Source organism: Physeter macrocephalus, chromosome 2 (assembly GCF_002837175.3).
Source record: "Physeter macrocephalus isolate SW-GA chromosome 2, ASM283717v5, whole genome shotgun sequence".
Classification (NCBI taxonomy): domain Eukaryota; kingdom Metazoa; phylum Chordata; class Mammalia; order Artiodactyla; family Physeteridae; genus Physeter; species Physeter macrocephalus.
The window spans coordinates 95,086,614-95,113,257 of record NC_041215.1 but is presented as its reverse complement, the minus strand read 5'-3'; the positions used below and the strand labels follow the sequence as shown (position 1 = coordinate 95,113,257).

General features: G+C 35.4%; 1 protein-coding gene across 3 annotated transcripts in view; it reads right to left on the bottom strand.

Annotated features, from left to right (window-relative positions):
• NAB1 (NGFI-A binding protein 1) overlaps nucleotides 1-26,644 on the bottom strand; it is a 42,569-nt gene that overhangs the window by 7,572 nt on the left and 8,353 nt on the right. For all 3 annotated transcript variants that reach the window (XM_024115622.3, XM_024115621.3, XM_028480219.2), the window contains 4 exons: nucleotides 25,380-26,217; nucleotides 14,475-14,608; nucleotides 11,777-11,828; nucleotides 790-879 (listed from right to left, as the gene is read on the bottom strand). In XM_024115622.3, coding sequence (XP_023971390.1) covers nucleotides 790-879; nucleotides 11,777-11,828; nucleotides 14,475-14,608; nucleotides 25,380-26,198 — 1,095 coding nt within the window. In that variant the 5' untranslated portion in view covers nucleotides 26,199-26,217. Of the gene's footprint in view, nucleotides 1-789; nucleotides 880-11,776; nucleotides 11,829-14,474; nucleotides 14,609-25,379; nucleotides 26,218-26,644 lie in introns of those variants that run through there.

The window sequence follows — 26,644 nt, the reverse complement described above, 5'->3', positions numbered from 1 at the left end:
GTATAGCTGATTCACTTTGTTATAAAGCAGAAACTAACACACCATTGTAAAGCAATTATACTCCAATAAAGATGTTAAAAATAAATAAATAAATGAGATCAAAAGGAACCATAACTTCAATTCATTTAAATTTGTTACTAATTAATTAATAAAATTTCAATAAGATTTCTGAGGGGGAAATGTATTTTTCTCCTCTTAACATGAAAACACAAAATTTGGCACTACTAAATCTGACCAAAAGCAGTCACTAGTGAGAAGATCAACAGGAATAAAACTTACAGTACTTTCTAAAAGGCAAAAATGACTTTTTAAAATGTTAATTTCTGTGTACACGATCAAATAACTTAGCAGCAAAAGCACCTGAAGCTACATATTAATTAATTTTTCATTATACATGAATTGAAATGATTCAACAATAGCTACAATGTTGACTATTATTATTGAGAACTAGAACTATTTTATCTCAGAGTTGTATTACACACATAATCAACATGGCTGTTTTCCTGGTATCAAGTTGCTTCTTTAAGTAGAGAATCTGCACTAATTCCTACAAAACTTCAAAGAATAAATAAGTAGCAGATGTCGGGTTCTGCTCACAAAGCAAACTAAACCTAGTTGATACTGCTATCTCACTGATACAGCTGTGGATCAGATGACATTGTAAAAACAACCAGAAATAAATTCAGTCTTTGGATGAAACTGAATTTAAAACTGAAGCTAGTCGAAGCAGCCATTTATTTTTTAACCTACAGATGCTGTTATGAAAGAGTAACTGGTGGCTGACGTTACCTGTGGACTAAGAGCAGCGAGTTCCTCACTCTTAGCTTTAGCCTGCTGGAAGAGTGTCTGCACGGAGTCCTGGAAATCTGGAAACCCATCCTGTGGGTCAAAGAATATGTCCTTTTTACTTTAAAATAACCATATTATCAAAAACTCAGAAAATGAAGTAAAGAAATCCACCTTAATCCTATTACCTGAATAATCATGATTAAGATTTTAATGTACAATACTTCATTTCAGTCTCTCAAGGTACAATTACCTTATTTCTACAGTTGTAACCTCAATAAAAACATAAATGAAAAAGATTAAAAAGTTTATACATCCACAGTGTTTTACACTGGAACACAGATTTTATGATCATTGATAATAATGATTATATAACATTTCATCTGGTGGTTTGACAATTTAATCACTATCTTCATGTTGGACATTTAGATTATTTGCCTTATTTTTGGTTTTATGAAAAACACTGCAAAAATATTTTCATGGAGACAGCATTTTCCATAGTTTAGATGATCTAATACAATAGGCTCCCAGAAGTAGAATTAGTGCAAAGGGATGAACATTTTTATGTTCTTTACATACGTTACTCAAGGGACTTTATTGCTTTATTGTATCATAAGCAATATATGACAGTTTTCCTTGCCAGTACTGGGTGTTGTTTTCTTTTCTTTTTTTTTTTTTTTGTGGTATGCGGGCCTCCCTCTGCTGCGGCCTCTCCTGTTGCGGAGCACAGGCTCCGGACGCGCAGGCTCAGCGGCCATGGCTCACGGGCCCAGCCGCTCCGCGGCATGTGGGATCCTCCCAGACCGGGGCGCGAACCCGGTTCCCCTGCATCGGCAGGCGGACGCACAACCACTGCGCCACCAGGGAAGCCCCTGTTTTCTTAATTGTTGCCAATTTATACTTTTGTTTTGATAATCAAAAAATTTTTTAATTTTGTATACTATAGTTGTATACACTTATATTTTACTTTGTGATTTCTTCTATTACTATACAATTCAAAAAGACATTCTCCTTTAGAGATTTGAGAAGTACTCAAATCTACCCTCTAGTTTTCTAAAGCTTTATTTTATTGCTTCTTTTGTTTTTTAAATTTAACTCTCTATCCCATCTGGAATTTATTTTGTTATATGTAATGTGGTAAAAATCCAACGTAAATTCCCAGCCTGAATTTCTGCAGAATTCTTCCATGCTGACTTGTGATTTCTCCTTTACCAGTTCAAAGGACAGGCGATAGGGCTTTGGAATTAGAAAGACCTGCACTTGTGTTCCAATTCCACCACCACTTACTAGTTACATGACACTGGATGAATAACTTAACCTTTCTGAACTTTGGTTCCTTCATATGAATAATAAGGATAAGAGAACCTATCTATTAGGGTTGTTGTGAGATAAAGTAAATGAGATATTGCCTTTAGCATACAATAACTGCTGAGTATCAGTATGTATTCTTATATATTCTTATTTATATGTATTCTTATATTAAATAGTATATTCTTATATTAAACATAAGTATATTCTAAGTATATTCTTATATTAAGTAGAATGTACTTGGGGCACTGTACTCCTGCACAACACTTCAACTTAAATTATTTCCATTTTATACCACACACACACACACACACATATGCAAATCCGTTTACTAATTTTATCAAATTTTTTTTGGCCTGTTTAGTGCTCCACATGAAATTTATAACTATAAACATCATGATAGCATGGTTTTACTAACTTTACTGAAAACTACTCAAGGAACCCTCAAAGACATTGACTTTAACCGCCAACACATTTCTCTCCTTGTTTGATAAAGCTGTATATTTGTAGCAAAGGGTGAATAATGAAAAACTGAAGTTATATGATAACAGAGCAGAAAAAGTTGTAATAATAACAAAATATGTACCTTATTTGAAATATGAAACACTGGTTCAAAGATTTTCCCCATTGGGGTCTTTTCAAAAAATTATTTCTCCACTGCAAATCTCATGTTTTCAAATACTTCATCTACCAAAATTCATTTCCTAGGTAATAATTAATTTCCCATTTTTTAAAATTCAAAGACATGAAATAAAATAATTAGAATCAAGAGCAAATAAATTTAACATCTTGAAATAGTCTTATGTAGCTCCATGGTGGGTTATACAATCAGCCTTTTTAAATTATTAAAAATAGGTACCTTTCTAGGCCCCTACAAGACCAAGGACCCTGGGCTTAGAGGAATGTATAGAATATAATCATTAACTGAGCTAGAGTGAATTTTATACAAGTGTATATACTTGAAATCTAAATGAAAAGTGCACTTTTCTTAGTCATTCCATTTTTCTCCTAAGAATTTACTTAGGCCTAAAAATCCAGCTTTACCTTTAACAAACTCTCCTTTAATTTAAGTTCTAAAGGTCAGTGAGGTAAGCTAGTAGATTTAGAAAACAACATCAATAAGAGCAGCTATCATTTTTCAGGTGCCTACAATGAACCAGTTCCTGACTATGTTCTGTAATTTACTTATATTGTCTCATTTAATCCTCAAACAACCCTGGGTTTCCCTCATTTTACAGCTGCAGAGATTAGCTTCAAAGCCTATGCTAAAATCACAAAATCCTTGAGTTGCCACCTTTATGAGACTCACAACAGTAAATAGAGGCATTTCTTTTATATCCTTTACTTTAGAAGACAGATCCAAAAAAATATTGCTGTGATTTATGTCAAGGAGTGTTCTGCCTGTGTTTTCTTCTAGGAGTTTTATAGTATCTGGTCTTACATTTAGGTCTTTAATCCATTTTGAACTTATTGTTGTATATGGTGTTAGAGAATGTTCTGATTTCATTCTTTTACATGTAGTTGTCCAGTTTACCCAGCACCACTTACTGAAGAGACTGTCTTTTCTCCACTGTATAGTCTTGCCTCCTTTCTCATAGATTAATTGGCCATAACTGTGTGGGTTTATTTCTGGGCTCTCTGTCCTATTCCATTGATCTGTGTGTCTATTTTTGTGCCAATACCATACTGTTTTGATTAGCGTAGCTTTGTAGTATAGAACTACCATATGACCTAGCACTTCCACTCCTGCTTATATATTCGAAAGAAACAAAAACACGAATTCGAAAAGATACATGCACCCAATGTTCATAGCAGCAATTTACAACTGCCAAGATATAGAAGCAACCTAAGTGTCTACCAACAGATGAATGGATAAAGAAGATGTGGTATATTATATACAATGGACTATTACTTAGCCATAAAAGAATGAAATTTTGCCATTTGCAGCAACATGGATGGATGTGGAGAGCATTATGCTAAGTAAGTCAGACAGAGAAAGACAAATACTGTGTATCACTTATATGGGGAATCTAAGAAAATATAACAAACTAGTGAATATAACAAAAAAGAAGCAGATTCATAGATACAGAGAACAAACTAGTGGTTACCAGTTGGTGGGGGCATAATACAGGGGTGAGGAGTAAAGGTACAAACTCTCGGGTATAAGACAGACTCAAGGATGTATTGTAAAACACGGGGATATAGCCAATATTTTATAATAACTCTAAATGGAAAGCAACCTTTAAAATCTGTATAAAAAATAATTTTTTAAATAAATAAAAAAAATTCTTTAAGAAAATTTTTAAAAATGGGGATAACCACAGTACCCAGCTAACTTCAGAACAATTTTAAAGAAGGAAAAAATTCTTGAAAAACACTCAGCACAATGCGTGGCATGCAGAAATTAACCCAATAAATGTTTGTTACTGATACTTATTAAGTTAACCCAAAAAGCCACCAGATTTAATCAGAGTAAAACAAAAGCATGCTGTAAGTGATATTACTATATCTCTGTGATACAGGGGGAATAAGATAAATTTTAGAAATATTTACATAGTATAGATATCTTAGAGAATGAGCTAGGCATTTAACACTAAAACCACCAAGAGAATATTGACTATATTGGTGGGGAACTATTTTAGTGAAAAAACAATGGAAATCTAGAAACACTTGTTTATTCACTCAATCTTGTTTGCCTAACAGGTTCTATCCTCTGAACTCAGTGATGGGGATACAATGACTCCTGCCCTCCTGACAAATACAGTGTAGAAAGGGAAATGGACAAAGAGATCCAGAGCACAGGGGAGTCACTGTGTCAGGGAAGGCTTCCCAGAGGGCATGATGTCTTGGCTGAGACTTGAAAGAAAAGAGATCTCTAGGGAAAGAGAGCAGCTTTATATAAAGGCCTAGAGGCAAAAAGAACAAGATACCCTTGAGAAACTGGAAAATACCTAATACAGTAATATAGGTAGCACAGGGAATACACTAAGAGGGAGTAGTCTGAGAAGCTGGAAACCCAGGGCCAAATTCTATGAGGCCTTGTAAGTCATGTTGAGAGTTGTAGATTTTATCCTAAATGCAAACAGAGTCCTTGAAGGTCTAGGGAAAAGACTAATCAGATCTGCATTAGAAAACCCAATCAGAATGAGATGGGGATAATGTACTGGGGGAGGGGGGTCCAGGATGGTGGTTAGAGGGCTGTAGTGAAGACAGAGACTAGTGGCCTAGTCCCACACAATGGCAGATGCAACAGAGAAATACATGAATTCCTGAGATATGGCTTTGGCAATTGGGAGTTTGGTGATAACACTCACTAGAATCAGAAACTCAAGACCAGGAGGTTTGAGGAGAGAGCAGAAAGTTGATGAATTTCGTTGGGGACATATTGAGTCTGATCTGCTGCTGGTGAGACCTCTGGTAGGCAGATGCACTGACTCTGGAACCTGGGGTAAGGTCAGGGCTGGAGAACCAGATTGGAGAGTTCCAGCCCATCAGGCCCTGAGTGGAGTGAGCCCAGGCTAGAACCTCCAGGAGTTCCAATATCTCAATACTATCTTTGATGGAGCTTGCAGAAGGAGAAAGGAGTGATCTAATCTTCTCATGTTAGGAACCAGAAGTGTAATCTCAGGCAAGAAAATTAACCTCATTATTTCCAGTGTTCCCAGTTTTTAAATGGAGATTAAAACATAGCTTAACTGCCCAATGGAGATTTGTGGGGATTAAATAAAGTAATGCAAATAATAAAGCTTGAAAAAGTATACACTGCTATACAAATATATGGTGGCACCATTATTAGGATTATTAACCATGAGAATATTGAAAAGCCGGAAGGGGGAACTTCAAGCTCTACATGCGAAAGTTTTTAGAAAATGGACACTGCTCCATCATTAATAAAGAGAAATATAAGCATGCAATAAGAAATAAATAACAATAAATAACATAGATCAGTGGTCTCTCTGCAACTGGGTACATTACTCATTCCGATCTTCTCTCAATCTTTGACAGTTCATCGTGGATGGGAGACTACTGGACTGAGTAGCTATCACTTCATGACATATAAAGTAGGTTTGTACCCCAAAATATATGACTTAGAAATAAAAGTGAGAACATTCCCAAGAAAATGGTCTCTTTCACATTATGTTTGCTACAGGACTCTTTTTATATGTCTCTGAAGCTTTTTTCCCAGGAACCAGCTGTACCATGCTATAAGCAATTTATCTTCTTGTCATATTCTTGGCTGCTGCCATTAATCAGTGTTCCCTTACGAGACTCTGAGTCTAAGCACTGAGAAAATAAAAGATATAGGGTGGGATGCTGTTCATGACCTAATTACTCTCATCACATTGGTCTCCACCCCCATTCCTCCTCATCCTTTCCACCAAACACTAGCAAGTTGCTTTAAAACCACTGCTTAGCTATCTTTAAAACAACTTGTTCCAACAGATGTTCTCGGCCTCACACGTGCATTTTCCCTTTCTCTACTCACACTTTCTATATGAATAGCAGATTGTAATGCTTCTGTTTTTCTGATCCAGAGGGGAAGAGTCTACATCAAATTAGACCAGCTTTCTTTTCAACAAGCTTAGTAACAGCGTAGGTGGGTATTCTGACCCTCTTCCCTCCCCCTTCCTCACTCTGCCACCCCCAACCCACTGGAACTGCTAGCAGATGTTTCCTCTAAGTCTTTCTTTTTCAGGCCCCGATTCTCTGACTTTCTGGTCTCTATTAACAAACTTCATTTCTTTCATCCAGTTATCTCTGATTGCTTTGCACTCCCAGCCCACACAGGATGAAGAATGCTGTCACCTCTCATCTCTTTGCCTAGTCTCCAGCAATTTCAGTGAATGAAGAAAACTGACAGATGAGAAATGAACAGTAACCATCCATTTAGTCAGCTACCATCGCCAGGGCTGAGACTGGTTGTTTTACACATCCTTCCTCTCTTCTAATACTTATTATACTGGAGGCAATGACAGGGTTTGTTCATAGGAGATGTTCTTGATGAAAAAGAAAAGATATCAACTGAATCCACTTATAACTAATTTTTAAAAAACAGAGGAAGACAAGAGAGCCAGGGACTTTGGCTCTTGATTTTTCATCTCCTTTAACTAGTAGTCAAGCCATCTTAAATATGTTCTGTCACAGGTAGAGTATAAATAAATCAAACTAATTTTTCTTGATTTACTGTTTATCTTCCCAACACATTGTTTTCCTTCATTGTAAAAAATAAGTATGTCAAATGGTGATATCTTATATTTAAATACATTTTGTCACTTATATTGTTAAATTTTCTACTCAAAATGTGTAATTGTTAAACTTCCTTGCATTAGAAAATAACTGTGATTCTTTCCCCCTTCTTCAAAGACTACCAATCCTGTGCACACTTTGCCCTTCTTACCATACTAGCAGGAGGAAAGGTATAATCCGGATAGCGTTTTTCACACCTAAGATGCTTTGTGAATGCTCATTAGTACCCAGGAGAGTGGTATTCCTTTGAAGTTTAGAAGTCAGACCTAGATTTGAAGCCCTGGCTCTGCCACTGCAATGTGGAAAGTTGGGCAGGTTACCAAGCCCTTTCTGAGTCTCTCCTTGGCTGTAAATGGAAATCAAAGCCTCCATATAGAGTAGACAAGGTCTGTGATAATTTCAAATGCCTAGCAGGGACAGGCATACAACGGATTCAATAAAAACAGTTATTTCTACAACTGACCCAGAGCTGGAATTGAGGCCTCTGATCAAAAAGAAAATAAGCGTAATCCATTTGCAGTTTAGCTGAAAGCAGATTCACACAGAAGGTTGTATTCCAGGTGGACAAGCTATTCATCTAGCCTCGGTAGGATAGTCCCAAACCTCACTTACTGACATATAGGGCTAAAGAGGCTTTCCTTAGAGGCTGCATTCCAAATGACAGGCTACCCTAATAAGGCCTCCCAAAGTTAGCAGGTTTTCTCCTCTGTGACTATCTCATATATTCTAGGAACTATAAAGTTCAAAATCTCTATGTTTTTAAATGTCTTACATGCCCTGCCCTGTACGAAGGAGCACTATTCAAGGACAAGAGATTATCCTGAGTACTTCACAACATATATACCGATATTAAACAACGACAACAACGACAATCAAATAAATAGTTAACTATCCTTAGGGCAGGAACAACCTACTATATAATAAGAGGAGAAAAATAAGACAAGGATTTAAAAATTTCATTCCACCCAACCCTTCACAAACATCAGGAAAATACATCATTTAGCAATAAGTAAACAACTACTGAGCTTGAACAAAGCACTAATTTTTTTAGTGCATACTCATGCACTGAAAACGGCATACAAGAAAATGTTTCTCTTTCCTTTACGCATCTATTTTGAGTTATTTCTATTTCATCTACTGGACATTACATTTCTTTTTGTTCTCTGATCTTAAAAATGATCTTTTTAAGACTGAAAAAACTTAGCAACTTGGCATGTATGCTCATTGGTTGCTGTCAAGGATTTTGGAAAAATAAAGATGAAAAGGAAGAGAAAAAAAGACTCATTAATTTGAGCCTAGTGTTAGGAATCTTATACTGCTTTACAATGGGCTAAGCTTAAGTTTATTTTTATATTACTTTTTCTTAATAGAGTTAATAAGCTAAGAATCACAAAACAAATAATCAAATAAGACAAACAGTATGTTCAAAGAATTCTAAAATCTTTGTAGTTTTACTTATGACTGTCCTTTGTGTCAGCCACATATTCTGGACAAACTGGTCTCATTGTTCTCTAAGCACACAGAGTATTTTCTTACCTCTGTGTCTTTGCCCATGCTAGTCTTTCTTTGCAACTCCCCTCCACCCTCCACCCGACATCCCTACCTTCTGAAATCCTACCCTTCTTTTAAAACCCAGCTCAGATGGTATCTCCTCAATAAAGCCTCCTCTAATCTCTCCTCATGCCAGAAATTCTCCTCCTCCTCAGTAGACACAGAGAAGGTAGACATAAATAAAGCACTAACGCTTGGTGAAAAATCTTCTTAGGGGAGTAGTAACCCTATACGACCAATACTAACTACCTCAGTATCAGCTTCCACAACCAAATGAACAGCTCCAGTATCTCGAATTTGACTTAGAGTATACCACAAGAGAATTTAGACAGCATTTATGCCAATATTGTGTATTTTGCAAAGGATTACACATTACAGTATATACATGTGTAGGTATACACACATGTATAACACACATTTTGCAGATATTGATGCTCTGCAAAACAAACTTTTTTAAAAACTAAGCAAAAACAAGACAAAATTAAAACAAACCAACAAAAGTAAACTACTGTCCTAAATTCAAAGCTAAAGTCGCTATTCATTTCTGGGAAACAAAATCAAGTTTAGTGTCTATAAGAACATTTACAGACACCTGGCATTGATTAGTCACTTGTCTATTTAGGAAGGGTTAGAATTGTTATTCACAGAAAAAGGAAACATTGATTATCTTAATTCTAAATCTGCAACTGTTCAAATGGCTTTGTAATGTCTAGTAAAGTAACAAACTAATCATATAGAACTATAATTCAATTATCTCTAGTGGAATATAAAGGACTAGAAGGGTCACATCTAATGCTATAACCTAACATTGTGAGATCCTAAAAAGAAACTCACAACACTGTAACTGGATACAAGAAACAATCTGTTTACATTTCAGATCAGGGCCATTGAGAGGGTCAGAAAGACTTATCAACACAGCCTAACAAGAAAACACTATAGCTCCAAGAGTCCATGAGATTCATGATTTCAAACTTCAATGTTAACTAGTGACCTCTGAAGCTAGACAAACCAGGGCTTAAATGTGAGAACAGCTTGAGTCATGATGACATGGAGAGCCAATGGTGAGAAAGAGAGGCGGACGTAATTTCTAACCTAGTAGCTGCCTACCTTTCCTGGCCATTGGGTAGGTTTTGTACCTTCTTTCCTCTAAATCCTCCAATGGCACATGCCTTTTAGCAGTTTCTTTGTTTATCCAATTTCCCTTTCAGTGGTCACTAACAGCTAAATCCACAAGGATACTCTCTTACTCATTATCTTGAGATGCAACAGGAGAAAACTATTTCACTAGTTAGCTCTTTCAATGGCCTTAGATCATTTCAATAAATTTTTTGAGTGGTATCTGAGGCTAACCCATCTTAAACATTATTCCAGAGCTAACAGTGAGATAGATTACAAATATAAGCACAATTTTTGAAAAAGGTGCTCGTTTTGGACAACATTTTTCTCTTCTTTAAGAACCACTGCTTGGGGCTAAAGCTTTCACAAGTCAAAGATGTTTACCCATGGCCATTCATCATTTCATCTAACAGATTTTATTAAGTTCTACTAAGTGCAAGGCACTATTATAAACTAAGTAAAAGTAGTGGATAGACAGATAAGAGCTCTATTGTCATCTAATGGGGCAGACCAATAAATTAAAAATAAATATATAATAGTTTCAGAAACTGGTAAGTGCTATGAAAACAAAACAAGCCAGGACAAAGAGCCTTAATGTGATGTTGGGGTAACAGTGCCTCTTTAGAAAGGGAAGCAGGGAAGTCAGACGAAACTCTCTGCTATGAGCTGAAGCCATGTGAAGATCTACAGAAAGATCTACAGAGGAGGAACAAACAGAGAGGGCTGAGGCACAAATGAGTTTGACGTGTTCCAGGAACAGAAAGTCGGTCACTGGAGCTGGGACACAGTAAGAATGGGGAAGTGTGGTATCAGATGAGGTTAGAGATGCAAGCCAGAGTCAGATCATGCAGGGTCTTAGATGCCTCAGGAAAAAGCGTAGATTTTATTCTAGGCACAGTAGGAAGTCACTGGAAAGACTGAAGCAAGAAAAGGGATTTATGTTTTTAAAAGATTAACTCTGGCTTTGGTATAAATGAAAGATTATTACATACAAACAGATGCTACTAACAAATTACTGGTAAGAATAATTTGATGATGGAAATTTAGTGTAGTTAAACATAGCTTGTTTTCTTTAACTTGAAATTAAATAATGAACGGCTAAGAGTACGGACCTCCATCCCCTGCTCAAGAAAAAAAGGAAGGAGTTTCCTGACTTAAAATTTCTGCTCTGCTGCAGACTGGCCTTTAAAAAAGTATTCAATCCAAACTAAGGAGCAGTCATTCTGAAACCAGTTCTGAGAGCCCTAAGAAAAACACATTTTTCTTGCTCAACTCACCTTACGACTCGCAGGTCTAAAATCAGAAGGACCGCCTCAACCATGATCCCCTAAAAGAGGCTTTTAATTACAGTTAAAAGTCCCCATAACTTGCAGCTACTAAATTGTCACTTCTCTCAGATATTTAGTATAAGAAATTAAACCTTAGCTCCTCTCAGTCTATTTGATAAGATGACTAATGATGTAAATAAAATTATAAAAGGAATAGTTTAACCAGTAAAGAGTTTTAAATCTGTAAGAAACATCTATTTACAAATCAACCTTTGATAAACTGACTGGACATCAAGCTCATCATTGTTGTTTCCTTCTAAGAACTTTCTGAGTATCTTAGTTCAAATTACTATAGATACTTCAAAGCAACCAAATTCTATATAATTTTTAAGATTCTACAATTCACATTTTCTCACTAGTTGATGAGACCATTCTTTTTTTTTAGTTTGAACTAGTAAGCAAACATTGTTAGCATAAGAAAATATAATACATAATCATACCTCCACTTTAATTCTCTTCGGGGATAATTCATCTCTTTCTCCACATTTTGATCTGAGGGGAATGGGGGAGAGAGAAAAACTTGAGAAGGTAACAAATTTTTTCTAAAGGCACCTCAATCTATAAGCTTCCACCAAAACATATAACCCTGGAGCCCTGCCACCAGAAATAAGACTTCATAATGAACATTAAAATAGTGAAAAAGAGACTTTTTATCATTTCTAAATTAACACTGGGGAAATAGGCAGACACAGTTAGTTATATTACACATTTGAAAATTATTGCACACTACCTAAGAATGCCTCACACAGAAAGTACTCAACAAGTATTAATGAGTACCACAGAATGAAAAAGGAAAAAAATCAAGGAGGACTGTATTCCATGACACCCTTCATGGATCAGTATAATTTAGGAAAAAATGAAAAAAAATGGCCATTTAAGACGAATGCTTAAGGCTACATGAGATTAAAATGCATTTTGTCTATCAGAACTATAAATGCATTTTCCCTTGACCTAGGGATCCCTCTGCTGGGAATCTCTCCCACAGAAGCACCTACATATACATGAAATATAACTGCCAATTGAACGATGGCAAGTCATAAATTTTAAGTTATACCTCAACTTGAAAGATGTTAAAATGTGGAAAAATACACCTCAGAATCAACAAAATATGGTATGTATGATGTTATTTACTGTGGTATTACTTATAATGGCAAAAGACTAGAAACAACTCAAGTATCCATCAACAGGGGACTAGTTAAATGAATCATGGTATATCCACACAAGGCAGTATCATGCAGCTGTATAAAATAATGAGGAAGATGTATATGTACTAATATAGCAAGATCTCCAAGACATGTTAAACTAAAAGCAAAATACAGAATAATGTAGACACATGCTACTTATTGTTTTTTCAAAAAAAGGTATAAGTGAGAAAACATATGTATATTTATTTACATGTACATAAACACTAGAAGGATGAAAAAGAAATTAATAAAAACTACCTACAATGAGAAGAGGAACAGAGTAAAAAGAGACAGAAATGAGAGTGCAACTTTTTTGCATTAGCTTTATACATAGTTTTGGCTTATAAATAATGTAAAAGTCTTGTGTTTTGTTTTGTTTTTGCGGTACGCGGGACTCTCACTGTTGTGGCCTCTCCCATTGCGGAGCACAGGCTCCGGACGCGCAGGCTCAGCGGCCATGGCTCACGGGCCCAGCCACTCCGCGGCATGTGGGATCTTCCCGGACCGGGGCACGAACCCGTGTCCCCTGCATCGGCAGGTGGATTCCCAACCACTGTGCCACTGGGGGAGCCCATCTTGTGTATTTTTAAATGATTTAACTTTAAAAATATATAAATGTAAATAAATACTATAAAAAATAACTAAAAGTTGTTGAAAGCAGTCGCCTCTGGGTTGTAGTATTCAGAAATAAGGGGGATGGAGCAGGGAAACTGCTGAGTTTCATGCTAAGCCTTGTGTACTATGTGACTTCATAAATCATGGACCCGTACAGCTTTGATTAAAGAAAATTATTTAAGTAAAGCAGTCAGAAAGAAAATATTGTATAATACAGTGAAGAAAACAAAGTCACAAAAATCAGCTCTTGATCACTCAACTCAAAAAGAATCTTGTAAATAATCCTATAATATTGCTGTATATTCTTATCCTGTTCATTTATTTTGCATAATTTTACTTGTTCCCAGTTTGTAAGTATATGGGCTCTTGAGATAGGACAGACAACAAAGCTGCTATGAGCTGGGAAAAATAATGGTGATGACAGCAAGTGCCTGTATCGGTGATTTTCAAACTTGAATATACACAAGAATCATAGGAGATGCTTGTGAAAGTTTGGACTCTAAGGCTCCATCCCCAGAAAATGTGATTTATTAGAGCTGGAAAGGGTGCTCAGGATGTGTTTTTTTTTTTTTAACACATACTCAGTCACACTAATGCATCTCCTCAGAGAAGCAGTGGCAAGCACAACCGATGGTGCACTGGAAATCAGGGTCCATGTGGAACAAGTGAACAAAATCAAAATGGTCTGCTATCTATAGACAATGCTTAGGCTTCAAGTGAGGATAAGATGAAGAATAATAAGGTATGTTTACATTAAATTTTAAAATCACTGCTACTTTTCAACATGGGGTTTTTTATTTCAAACACATGTTCCATATTGCCCTTGCTAGTAACCTAGTATTTTCCAATTTTCCTTTAAATACTGGGCAATGGAGTCTTTTTACCTATTCAGCTAATCTCATTAGATTGCAGACACCTTGCAAAAGGAAACACGTTGCTTCCGCAGACAGTTCAACAAGTTCATGTAGTTGGTAGGGTATACAAATAGGTCTATAAATGATGACTAACTAAATCCCATCATCACACTCAAAACCAAAGAAAGCATCTGTGTGAGAGAAGAATGTTACCAAACATTCTTTAGTGTGAGAGAGAACCACACCAAACCAATGCTATAGTCCTAGGGAACTATCTTTCAAAAGACAATAAAAGAGGATTAAACAAATCAATGAAAACCACGTCAGCAATAATGTTTTGAAAAGTCACTTCACTGTTTAATCTTATAGAACTATAATCACACTTCAACTTTTTCAGATATGCTTATATTCTATCAACGGATGGTGTTTCAAGCTCTACTTCTAACAAACAATGCAAAAATACTGCCAATTAGTTAAACACTTACTTGGTGGTTCTGTAAGTATATTTATAGGTGACTTCTCGAGAAATCTGCCGAGCCAGGGCAAAAAGTTCATCTCGTCTTGTCAGTAGAGCATTATCCTTCACACAAAGCTGAGCAGCCGCTTCATTAACAGTGAGCTGCATGTTCAAAACAAAGTTTTAAAAATTATAAACATTTTTGTTTCATCAATACAGAAAATGTTTCACTTAAGAATACAAGAAGTTGGGCTTCCCTGGTGGCGTGGTGATTGAGAGTCCGCCTGCCGATGCAGGGCACGCGGGTTCGTGCCCTGGTCTGGGAGGATCCCGCATGCCGCAGAGCGGCTGGGCCCGTGAGCCATGGCCGCTGGGCCTGCGCGTCCGGAGCCTGTGCTCCGCAGCGGGAAGGGCCACAGCAGTGAGAGGCCCGCGTACCGCAAAAAAAAAAAAAAAAAAAAAAAAAGAATATAAGAAGTCACATCATTATATAATGAAATCATAATTTATGAAAATCAGGATAGCCTTTACTCCTAATTAGTCCTACTGCCTAATTTCAGAAGAAAATCAAGTTATCTGCATCTCTCAGAACTCGAACTAATCAAAATAGTCATCTTGGTTTTATTTATTTATATGCTTTATTTATTTTTGTTTAAGTAGGAGAGTTTATAGAAAATAAGCAAAATAAAAAGTTTAAAAATGTTCTGCATCTTATTTTGCTTATGAGAAACCAAGGGATATGTTTATATGATATGCTGATAATATTTCCTAACTACAAGTGAGTATACATGGTCTTACAGATTTTTTTTAATGTGAACTGATGTGAAAATTTTTAGGAAGAAATAAAAAACGATTTTAGTTAAGTATTTATAAAATCACTTAGTAAAAGATAGCATTATCACAAATGAGGATTATAATGGAAAATCAAGGTCTTGGAGTCACTAAATCTCTAAGATTCATCTAATTCTACTCTTTCATCTAAGTGTTAAATATTGCCAATATAGAGTTGCTAGTTGACCAAACACCTGTACTAAAATTTAAAATATCAAAGGTTATCCTAAACTGAGAATCTATAATTTGCTTAGTAGACTACAAAATGTTTTTCACATAATTTTGTCAACTTAAATAGATGTAAGGAACTGCCAAGAGGTATATCAGACTTTTTTAAAAAGCAAGAAACATACTCATTCCAGGCATGATTGATGGCAAACTGATGGGATTTGATGGCAGAGAGACCTAGGATGAGTCTTGCTCCATCACTTACCAGCTGTGTGATTTTGGACATGTAAAAACTTCTCAGAGCCTCAATTTTCTCAGAGGCAAAATGGGATAAATCACTACCTCTAAGGACTGTAACAAGAAGTAAGTGAGAAGACAGCTGGCACAAAGTTGTTGTTAGTGTTAGTTCTCGTTTTCCTTTGACAAGGAATCAGGCATTTACCTTTCTCCCTACCCAGGTATCCCACTTTATTCACAGTTTTTCCTATTTAAAATTTTTGAAAATACAGAGAAGCAAAAGAAAATGAATGCAGCATGCAGTTCTTCCATCCAGAATGACTATTAATATTTTAATGCATATTATTCCAATATTTCTCTGTGTACATATATACATGTGAATGTAGATGTGTAACTTCCTTTCCTTCACTTACGTATGCTGCATTTTTTACTTTTTCATATATTAAGGCAGAGACTTGGCTTGTTTACATCAGTAACTGGCATGGTTATTAGTAAGCTTAATAAACACTGATTGACTGATGAATGAATTTAAATATCCTTTACAATGTAATTTTTACTACCTAGACATATAATATTACATTGTAGAAAATAGCAATACATTATTTAAATCAACCTCACTCTGGACATTACCCTCATTTTTCATGTACTACAAAGAAAGCTGCAAAGAGCATTCTTAAATTTGCATCTTTACACACATACTCAGTTATTTACTTGGAATAAATTAGTGCAAAGAGACTTCTTGGTCACAGAATATACTAAATTTTAAGAGATTTACATATTTCATCAAATTACTCTCCAAAAAAATTGTTTCAAATCTACCAACAACTATATGAAGAGTTCATTTTCCAGAATCTTGACCAACTGGCTGTTATCTAAAAGCTTTACCAGTCTGATGGATTTTCAATGACATTTGGTTATAATTTGCATTTCTTTGGCTATAACACTGAAATTTTTATGTTTTTGACTTATTTTAAAATCTGCTTGCTCATGGTAGCTGCCTGTTTCTTCTATTGCACTATTGTGTTTCTTAGGGACTTGAGGAATTCGTTATGTATTAAGAGCATTAACTCTTTATCATATGTAGTGGTTTTGTTTTTTTATTTTTTCATAGTTTGTCATTAGCCCTATAGTTTTGTCTTGAGTGCTATGCACAGAAGATCCCTTCTCACCCTAATACATATAAATGTTCTCCTATAATTTAGTCTAATGGTTTTAATTTTTTCCGCATATTTACTCCATCTAGAATGTGTTATGGTATACAGTATATGGTATGATATAGGTATCTAATATCCTCCTCCCCAGATTTCCAACTGTAGGTTACACTGGCTTATTCTCAAATACAGGCATACCTCATTTTATTGTGCTTCTCTTTATTGCACTTTGCAGATACTAATTTTTTACAAACTGAAGGTCTGTCGCGACCCTGTGTTATCAGATGATGGTTAGCATTTTTTAGCAATAAAGTATTTTTTAATTAAGGTATGTACATTTTTTTAGACATAATGCTGCCGCACACAATACACTACAGTATAGTGTAAATATAACTTTTATATGCACTGGGAAACCAAAAAAAATTTGTGTCTCACTTTATTGTTGTGGTTTGGAACCAAACCTGCAATATCACCAATATGCTTGTAATGTGGCGACTGGCAACAAGGTTACAATAAGCCCAGGCTTCTTATTTTAAACCCATAACTGAATATAAAAACATAATAGGAGGAATTTCTTTTCAGCTTTCTCCCCTCCTCCTAAAGAATCCTCAGTAGATCAATTTCTTCCCTAAGTGCTTTTGACAGGCACAATGTTACAGGAGTTAAAAGTAAAATATACTTCAAAGAATAATTTCCTAAATAAATTAACTTCAATTTCAGCTTAGCAGTAGCTACAATGACCTTGAAAGATCCTTCTCAAGTTGCTTTTTATGTAGCTGTTTCTTTTTTGTACTCATAAATTAGTATGGAGAAATTCTGATTGTCAGTAAGATATTTTAACTGACAACATTCAGAGGTACCAGCTCATTCACAACCGCAGAAAATAAAACAAAATTCTAGTATTCCTTCCATCATCCTACCAGAAACCAAGAAAAAAAAACATAACACAATCTTTGTTATTGAATTCAGGCTCCAACAGACGGAAAAACTATACTGAACTCTCCAGGCCCTCAGGGAGCCTTCTGGTAGAAAAACTGAGGCTGGAGAAATAACTATAGCTCACCCCAAGTTGTAACATGAAGCTGATTCATCAAGCTTTCCCCTCAAAAATGTATTTTCTGTATCTTCTCAATTTCATGCTCCCAGTTGCTAATAATTAAACCAATAACTATTATGATATATTTTAAATAGAAAAATGATACAAATACTCCAAAACCAGTAGTCATTCACTGCAGCACCAAGCTAGTTTTTTAAAAGTTCTAAGTTTCTAATTTTGTTAAAAGTATAAAATAAGATATTCTCCCTCATTGGTTTACTTACTTCCTCCACTTCCTCCTTTCATGGCTAAAAATACCAAAATTCCATTCATATCTTCATGTAAAAGTTTTCTTAAAGTTAGCTTTCTATTATTTTTAACTAGATTTTAAAACTTTCTCTACTGGTAGTTATAATCTTTAACAATCAAATGACTGACTTTCAATTAAGTTTCAAGTAAGTGTTAGCATAAAAATACTACATGAATGCTGTGTGATAGGGAGGGTCTAAAGGCAATCAAGACTTTCATTTCTAGCACAGGGAGGGCTAGGTATGGTGACCGGCCCCTCTCACATTTCTCACAGGAAAAATGTTGGCTAAAATAGAAGGAAAAAATATCTTAAATGCATCAATAAGCCAGCAAGACAGTAAGAACGATTCAGGCCAAAATGAATGAAGACAGTATGTCAAAGGAGTAAGTTGAGGACAGTTGCTAAACCGGATGAACTTCAATCTTTACACCCTCATTGGGCTGGTGAGTGTGGGAAGAGAATAACAGGAAAAGCCGAGTATCCATCAAACGTGAGGCTGAGGAGTCTACGAAAAACAATGCGAAAGTACTACAGCCTGATGCAAGACAGAATTAGAAATATACCCATACCCCACAGGAGAATGCAAGGAGAATTACCTGTCTTCAACCTTGTTACTAAATGGGAGAGAACAGAAGATACTCTCCTGAGATTTCATAACCCCAAATCAGCTCTTCACATGGATTTTCAGCCCTAATTCACACTAAACAGCCTGAGAATTAATTTTCATAGGGTCCCAGAGTTGTTAAGTGCAGAGTACAAGTGCCTGGTAGAAGCAATAACAGCCTCTAGGAGAATCCATTTTCTTCCTAGGCCTCAAAACATTTCCACAGTTCCAAGAAATATGAGTTCATAGACAGAAATCATAAAACATCCAAAGAAACAAGGAACCAAAAGTAAAAACCAGCAGAAACAACAGACAGCAGAAATAGACCCTCAAAGACTTCATTTAAAGAAATAAAAGGAGTTGAAAATATAACTAAAGAGTAATATAGTAAAAATGACTAAGAAAAATTGAGAAGTCAGAAGGAGAGAAGAAATTGGGGCACAGTAAAACAGAAGATTTCAAAAGCAGACAACAGTCAGATAACCACTGGCTTCTAAACAACAATGAAAGCTGAAGGCCAAGGAAATGATATCTTCAATTACTAACAGAAAATAACTGATAATATAGAATTTGATACCCAGAATAAGTAGCAATTAAGAATGAGGGCAAAATAAAGATATTTTCCAATGGGGTAAGGAAGGACAGAGTTTGCTATCAGTAGGCCTTCATTAAGAAAATTCTGCATAATGCACTTCAGGCTAAAGGACACTAATTCCAGATGGTAAATCTGAGATATACAGAGGAGGAAGGGAAGAAATACAAAATAAAACAAAGGAAATAAATTCAAAACATCAGTCATTATAATAAATGTAAATGGACCAAATGTTGCAGTTAAAAGACAAGGAATGTAAGAGAGAATTTTTTAAAAATCCAATTATTGGTAGTTACAAGAGATGTATCTAAACATGGATTCAGAAAGACTAAAAGTAAAAGGATGGAAAAAAGAAGTAACAAGAAATTACTAACAAGAAGAAAGCATATGTATTTATATTAATATCAAACAAAAAAGTTTTTTAAAACAAAATGCATTATTAAAGATTAATAAGGTTGCTGCATAATACATAGAGAAATAGACAACTCCACAATCAGAGTAGGTGATTTTAACACACAACTCTTAGCTACTGATAGAGCAAGAAAACCAAAAAAAAAAAAAAAAGTCTATAGGTTTGAAAAACAGAGTTAATAAGTTTGTTAAAACAGACATATACAGAACACTCTACCAACAACTGCAGAAGCACATTAAAAACACTGACCACATACTGGGCCATAACTCATATCTCAACAAATTTTAAAGGGCTGGCATCATACAAACCATGTTCTCTGACCACAATGTAATTCAGTTAGAAATCACTGGGAAAAAGAATAAAGGAAAAACCCCCTCATAGTAGGAAATGAAAAAACTTCTTAATAACTCATGGATCAGAAAAGAAATCATAAATAAAAAGAGAAATAATCAGAATTTAAAAATAATAAAATAACCACATATCAAAACTTTGGGAATAATGCTAATTCAATACATAGTGAGAATTTATGGCCTTCACTCCTTACATGAGAAAAGAAGAACAGCTGAACATTAATGAACTCAGGACGAAATATAAGTTAGAACAATAAAATAAACTGTAAGAAAGTAGATGTAAACACAAACACAGCACAACTAAAAATATCAATTAAGCCAAAAGTGCTTCCTCAAAAAGAAGTTGGAAAGCTTTTCTGTAAAAGGTCAGATAGTAAATATTTTAGGCTTTATAGGCCAGTCTGTGTTACAACTACCGAATGCTACATCATAGCTGAAAAGTAGCCACAGATAATACATAAACAAATAGGCATGGCTGTATTCCAATAAAAGTTTATGTGCAAAATCAGGAAGTGGGCTAGATTTTGCTCACAGGCTCTAGTTTGCAGATCCCTGAAAAGATTAATATAGTTGACAAACCTCTGGCAAGACTGATCAGGGAAAAAGAGACAAATGTACAAACAATATTAGGTCTTAAGAACCATAAACGACTTTATGCCTATATGTTTGAAAACTTAGATGAAATGGACAAATTCTCAGAAAAATGTGACTTATCAAGTGACTCAAGAAGAAAGACTACCCTAATAGTCCTATAATCCACTTTTTTAAATGATCAAAAGGAAATGTCCAACATTTCTTTTCAAGTATTAGATGTTGAAATTGATCCACTCAAGCTGAGAGTTCGGAATTCAGCACCATAACTCACTAGTAATATGTTCAGGTCTAAGAGGTTCCCGGATTTGGCATTCCCCCTCTCTCAGAACTAAGACTGTTGGGCTTCTCTGAAACACTCAGCCTTGCCTTCTCAACACTACAGTGGTAACTGACCTAAACTTGGCATCACCATGTATTCTATGGGCCTAGGTCCTTATGTTAGTAACCCGCTTAGCACTCCAGTTCCTGTAGCATTTCCACTAGGTCTACAACTTACCCACTAACTCCACATTCTCCTCTTCTTCCCCTTCCTATCTTTGAGTTCCAGAGCTCTTCAGCTGGAAGTTGCTATCTGCTGACAAATATTCTATTGATATAATGCCGACTTGTCTATGTGCTTTTATTTCTGAATATTACAAGCCCCTACATTCTCCACGGCCTTGCTATTCTCAACTTTCAGTTTCTCTCTCTTTATCCATTCATTGCTTTAAGATTTGATGCATACTGCTTACCTAGTTTACCATATACTCTGCCAACACACCTTTGGACAGATGGAACTCTGCCTGCCTGGACTTCCTTCTAGTACTGCTTCTGGCTTTGTCCCTTAGCACCTGTCCCACACCAATAACTAGTGTGGTTCTAGGCCTCAGCCCCTCACACCATCTTCATGGTCTGACTCCTATGACCAGGCCATACCTAGCCATGTCCTAAGACCATCACCGATTCTCTAGCTTAAAAACAGTGTGTATAACAATGATTCATTCTACAATTCTTTACTGTAAAATGTAAAGAATTATACAATATATTTACAATGTATACTTAGAAACAAGTATAAAAATGCATATAAGAAAAAGAATTTTATATGCTTGTGAGTTGAAAAAATTTTTTCAGGTATAGGTAACTTCCCGATTTTCATCTGCTTGTGACCTACTTATATGTCTTGAAAGAGAGTGCTCAGTGTTTATATGAAGAAAACTCTCAGAAATACTACCAAAAGTGAATTAAGAATAAGTCACATATTTCATTATTTAGAAATTGAGGACAAATTAGTAACATTCTTTAATCTTAGGAATTTAGAAATACTCAAAAATCTTTCTCTCATTGTAACTAGTCAAATGAAAAAATATGAAATTATCACAAGTGTACGTAAAAGGTAGACTTGACAGTACCTTCTTTAATTCCCTCAGGATTTTGTGATTTCCACCAAACTCTTGAATAGTTACTAGTTTGAAGTGCCCTGATTCATAAACTTCTATCCTAAACTATATTATTAGACCAGACTCATATACTTGAGTTACAAATAATAAGTGGTCTAAGTTAAGCTTCACAAGCCACACTTTCCAAAACCCCCAACCCCACATCTCAGCCGCTGGCATTCATTTTGACTGTTCCCTTATTTTGGGAAACCCACAATGGTCTCATTACTTAAATACCACCTGTGCCTATTTATCCAAAGAAGCAAAGAGCCCCTTAGCAAAAGCGAAGTGTGAAATAATTCACTTTGGATTTTTTTAAAGTAGGTTAGGATTTTTTAAGTGAGGTTGATAGGCTTTATTAAAGTCATCTCTTTAACATACTTTTGCTTTAATAAAAAGACAGGCCCTTGACTGTGTTTCATCTGCTCTGTTTTAAAAATTATATGAAAACTGGATTATAGAATGAACCTAAAACTGCCAACATGTTTTGCCCTTTGTTTCCTATTACTGACGACCTTGTAGTAGATTTCTCTATTGGTGCGTAGGTAATGAAAGTGTCAAAGTGTATCCGAATTATAATGCTACCTGTATTTTCTAGATCTACTCACAAGTTCTTGTGAGTCCACTATTGTATGGCAACAATATATAACAATTACAAATGGACATGCCCAAAATAGATCAAATCACAGAATCCCCTGTGACTAACTTTGCTAACCACTTCTCTGATATTAAGCACCAGTATCCATTCATATCTAAAATAATTTATTTTAAAATATCAGATGGTGAAATTGCTGAAGACAAGATTAATATGCAAAAATCGGCCAGTGATAGTAATTTTAAAAAGCAGGAAAAAATTTCATTTACGATTATACACCTTTATATCTTACATACTTGTATATATAAGCAAAATAAATGTATGTTTATGATACAGACATTTAATAAACATATATAATACACAGTATTTGACCTAACAAGAAATGTACAAAACCTATGACTAAAGAACTAAGAAATTACTGAGGAATATAAGAGATCTAAGTAAACACATATACTATATTACTGTACGGGAGTTTTCATTATTGTAAATATATCATTTTTTTCCAAATTAATCTATACCTTTAAGGCATTTCTAATCAAAACACCAACAGAAATTTGGGGGAAATTTGACAAATGCATTAAAAATTTAATTTGGAAGGAGAAATGTGTAAGATTACCTAAAAAAACAGAGGCTGCAGAACAGTACTATAGAAGGGGCACTTGCCTTTCCATATATTAAAATACATTATTTAGCTACAGTAATTAAAGTAACTCTATACTGGTGAAGGAATAGAGAATTAGACAAATGAAATCACACAGGACAAGATCAATGAATATTACTATATAAAATTAAACTTCCACACAGCAACCAGTCTGAAAGGTCAAAGGACAAATGATAATCTGGGAAAATGTTTACAACATAAGACAAAAGATTAATATCCTTAAAATATAAAAAGTTCTTACCAATATTTTAAAGGTTAGACAAAACAACCAAACAACTCCAAATTAAAACAAAGGATATGAATATAAAATTGGATGTCTGTTAAACATAAGAAGAGATACTCATCCTCACTAAGGAAAGTTAATTTGAACAGTGATAATTTTTTCATTTCTTAGACTGACAGAGATTAAAAATGATAAATGCAAGAGAGTGGAAAAATGGACACTTGCATACAACAATAGTGAAAATGTAAATTGCAGCTTTTTTAGAAGGCAATTTAGCAGTATCTACTAAAATATTAAATCTACTTATTCTTTGATCCCATAATTTTACATGTTGGGACTCTATTCTATAGGAAAACATGCACAAGTCTGTAAAGATATATATGTGTAATGTTCACGTCCTACCATATATAAAATTTTAAAAATGGAAACAACTTAAGTGACATCAAAAAGTGAATGGTTAAGATAAATAACAGCACATTCATATTGTGAAATATAATATAACCCATAAATGAATAAGGTAGCTCTATATGTAATCACTTAAAAAAATATATCTAATAGTATACTGTACTTTGAGTATATTGTTAAGTTTAAAAAAAAAGAATTTGGAGGAAGAGTGTACAAAATATGATCCCACATTTGTATATGTCAAGAAAAGAATCTGAATGTTTACAGATTCAATTACTTCGCATCCTTCTGTAATGACTGAATACCTTTTCAATAAATATATAATATTTTTTGTGTTAAAGTCTGGGGGGGAAGATCTAATGTTTCTAACGTGAAATACTGCATTCAACTGAACATTTTTTCAAGGAGAGTTTCTCTTTCTTCTAACGGATAAATAGCTATAAATTTTAGCTAGGAAATCATTTTTTAACTTTTGAAATGCATTTATTTTTCAAGCATTTATTGGGTACATTAGATTCTGAGGATATAAAAATGAATGAGACATTATCTCTGCCTTGAAGAATCCCAAAGTATACTGTGAGGGATAGACCAGTATATATATAAGTACAATAAAGTGTTGAAGTTACTGTGACAGAAGTGTATATTATACAGGGATAAAAATGGAAAAGAAAGGTCACTTGGGGGAAAACATATCAAAAAAGACTTAAGCTTATGCTTGAGTCTTAAAGTCTTAAAGATGCTTGAGTCTTAAATATGACGTGTTGTCCAGATAGACAAGAAAAAGGGAGTAAATGAGAAAGAGACATACGTATATGCATTCTTCTGCTTAAGCAAAGTATTTCTGGATAGAGTGCTACAAAAATGAAATGAGAATTTTTAATGCCAAATGTCAAGCCAAAACAATATTCAAAGCGATAATAATTCTTCTAACATTCATCTAAAATAATTTTGTTTTCTATGCCAGCTGAAAATCACTTTAAGTTGTGGTTATAGTTTACAAATTTTTTTCTAAAAAAAGTCTACAAAAATGATTTTTGTTCTACTTAAAATCTCATTTTATTTCTTAATTAAAAGACAAACTGCCTTGTACATGCAAAGACTTTATGCTTTCACTGCTTAAATTCTGATATTTTTCTAAAAGTCACCCTACACTCTAGTTCCAAAGCTCAACATGTTTGAATTCAACACAAAAATACCCTAACACACACAACAGATATGGTCTATTTTCACTAAAGAGTTACATTTTGCTAAACCTAAATGTCTTTAATACTGCTTTCAGGTAATGTATCTCAGCTGCAAACTATTACCAACACACCACATATGCACAAAGAAAAATGTGGGCTTTTTACCTCATGAAGCGTGAGATGTTTCCCATCCTTTCTCTTGGAGTCAAATCTGCCATATATTGCACTATATTTTCGAATTTCCTCCTCTTTGTGTGGATCATCATCACTCATCTCAAAGATGTGACCAATCATTTTGGCCAACTTCTTGTTGGTTTTTAGCAGCTCTTTCACTTCGTTCAAGTCACTTTTTGGCAGCGTGGGGGCCATTCGTTCCACACACTCGGCTACAGAGAGCGCGGCAGCAGCATCCAGCGCCTCGCTACTTTCTTTTGGGGAAGCTGGAGAGCCAAGATCAGCTGGGGAGAGGCTGTGCTCGCTCTCGGTGGCATGGTGGCCTTGCCAGAGTCGGGAATCACTGATACTCTGCAGCGCTAAGCTCCCCACCACGTCTGATTTCCCTTGTCCCAAGCTCTGCACACAGGTGGTGGCAGCACACTTGGGGATTTTTAAATGAGGTTCCCGGGCATTGCTGTTCCTTTCATAACTGCTGCAGGATATTCCCAGCCAGGTTGGTGATCCCTCTGGTAATTTATAGATGGGTATGCTACTGACAGGCAGGGACGTCAGCGGCTGATTGAAAAGGCCAGGGTTTGTAACCCAGTCTCTCAAAGCCTTCTGTAGCCTCCTAACATGAAGGGGCTTGCTAGCCATGCCCACGAGTGCCATGATTTCCAAGAATTCCTCTTCTCCAGCTTCACAGAGTTGCTGGACATCATCACCACCTTGTTGAATAAAGGCATCAAAATAAGAAAGCAGATTGGCTTTTTGTAATATTCTGTACAGCTGCAACTCCCCCAGGGTCCTGGGTAGGGCCGTGGCCATTACTGTGGATGGGCTTAACCTGCAAAAAGAAGAGGAAATACTCATCACACTTGCTCCAAACTTCTTAAGCCTATTTGTTAGACACTATAGGATTTAAGAGATCAGTATGGGAAGAAGAATAAAAAACAAGCAGCATTTGCATAGCAACTGACTGTTAAGGAAGCATTCTCTCTATGCATAAGTTATCTTATTTTACTCTCCTATCAACCTAAATGGTCAATATTCAGTAATAGTTTCCCTTTATAAAGGCTCAAAGAAGATAAGTAATTTGCCTGAGATCTCACAACTAGCTAAGCAGAAGTCTAGGGACTCAAATAAAGGCTCACAGGGCTCTATATCCCATATTTTTGACTATTCACTTTGCTGCTTCCATGGTGTGGACACAGAGGCAAAGTGAAGGATAATCAAATTCAGAAGGGGGTAAGAAGTATACTATGCTACCATGC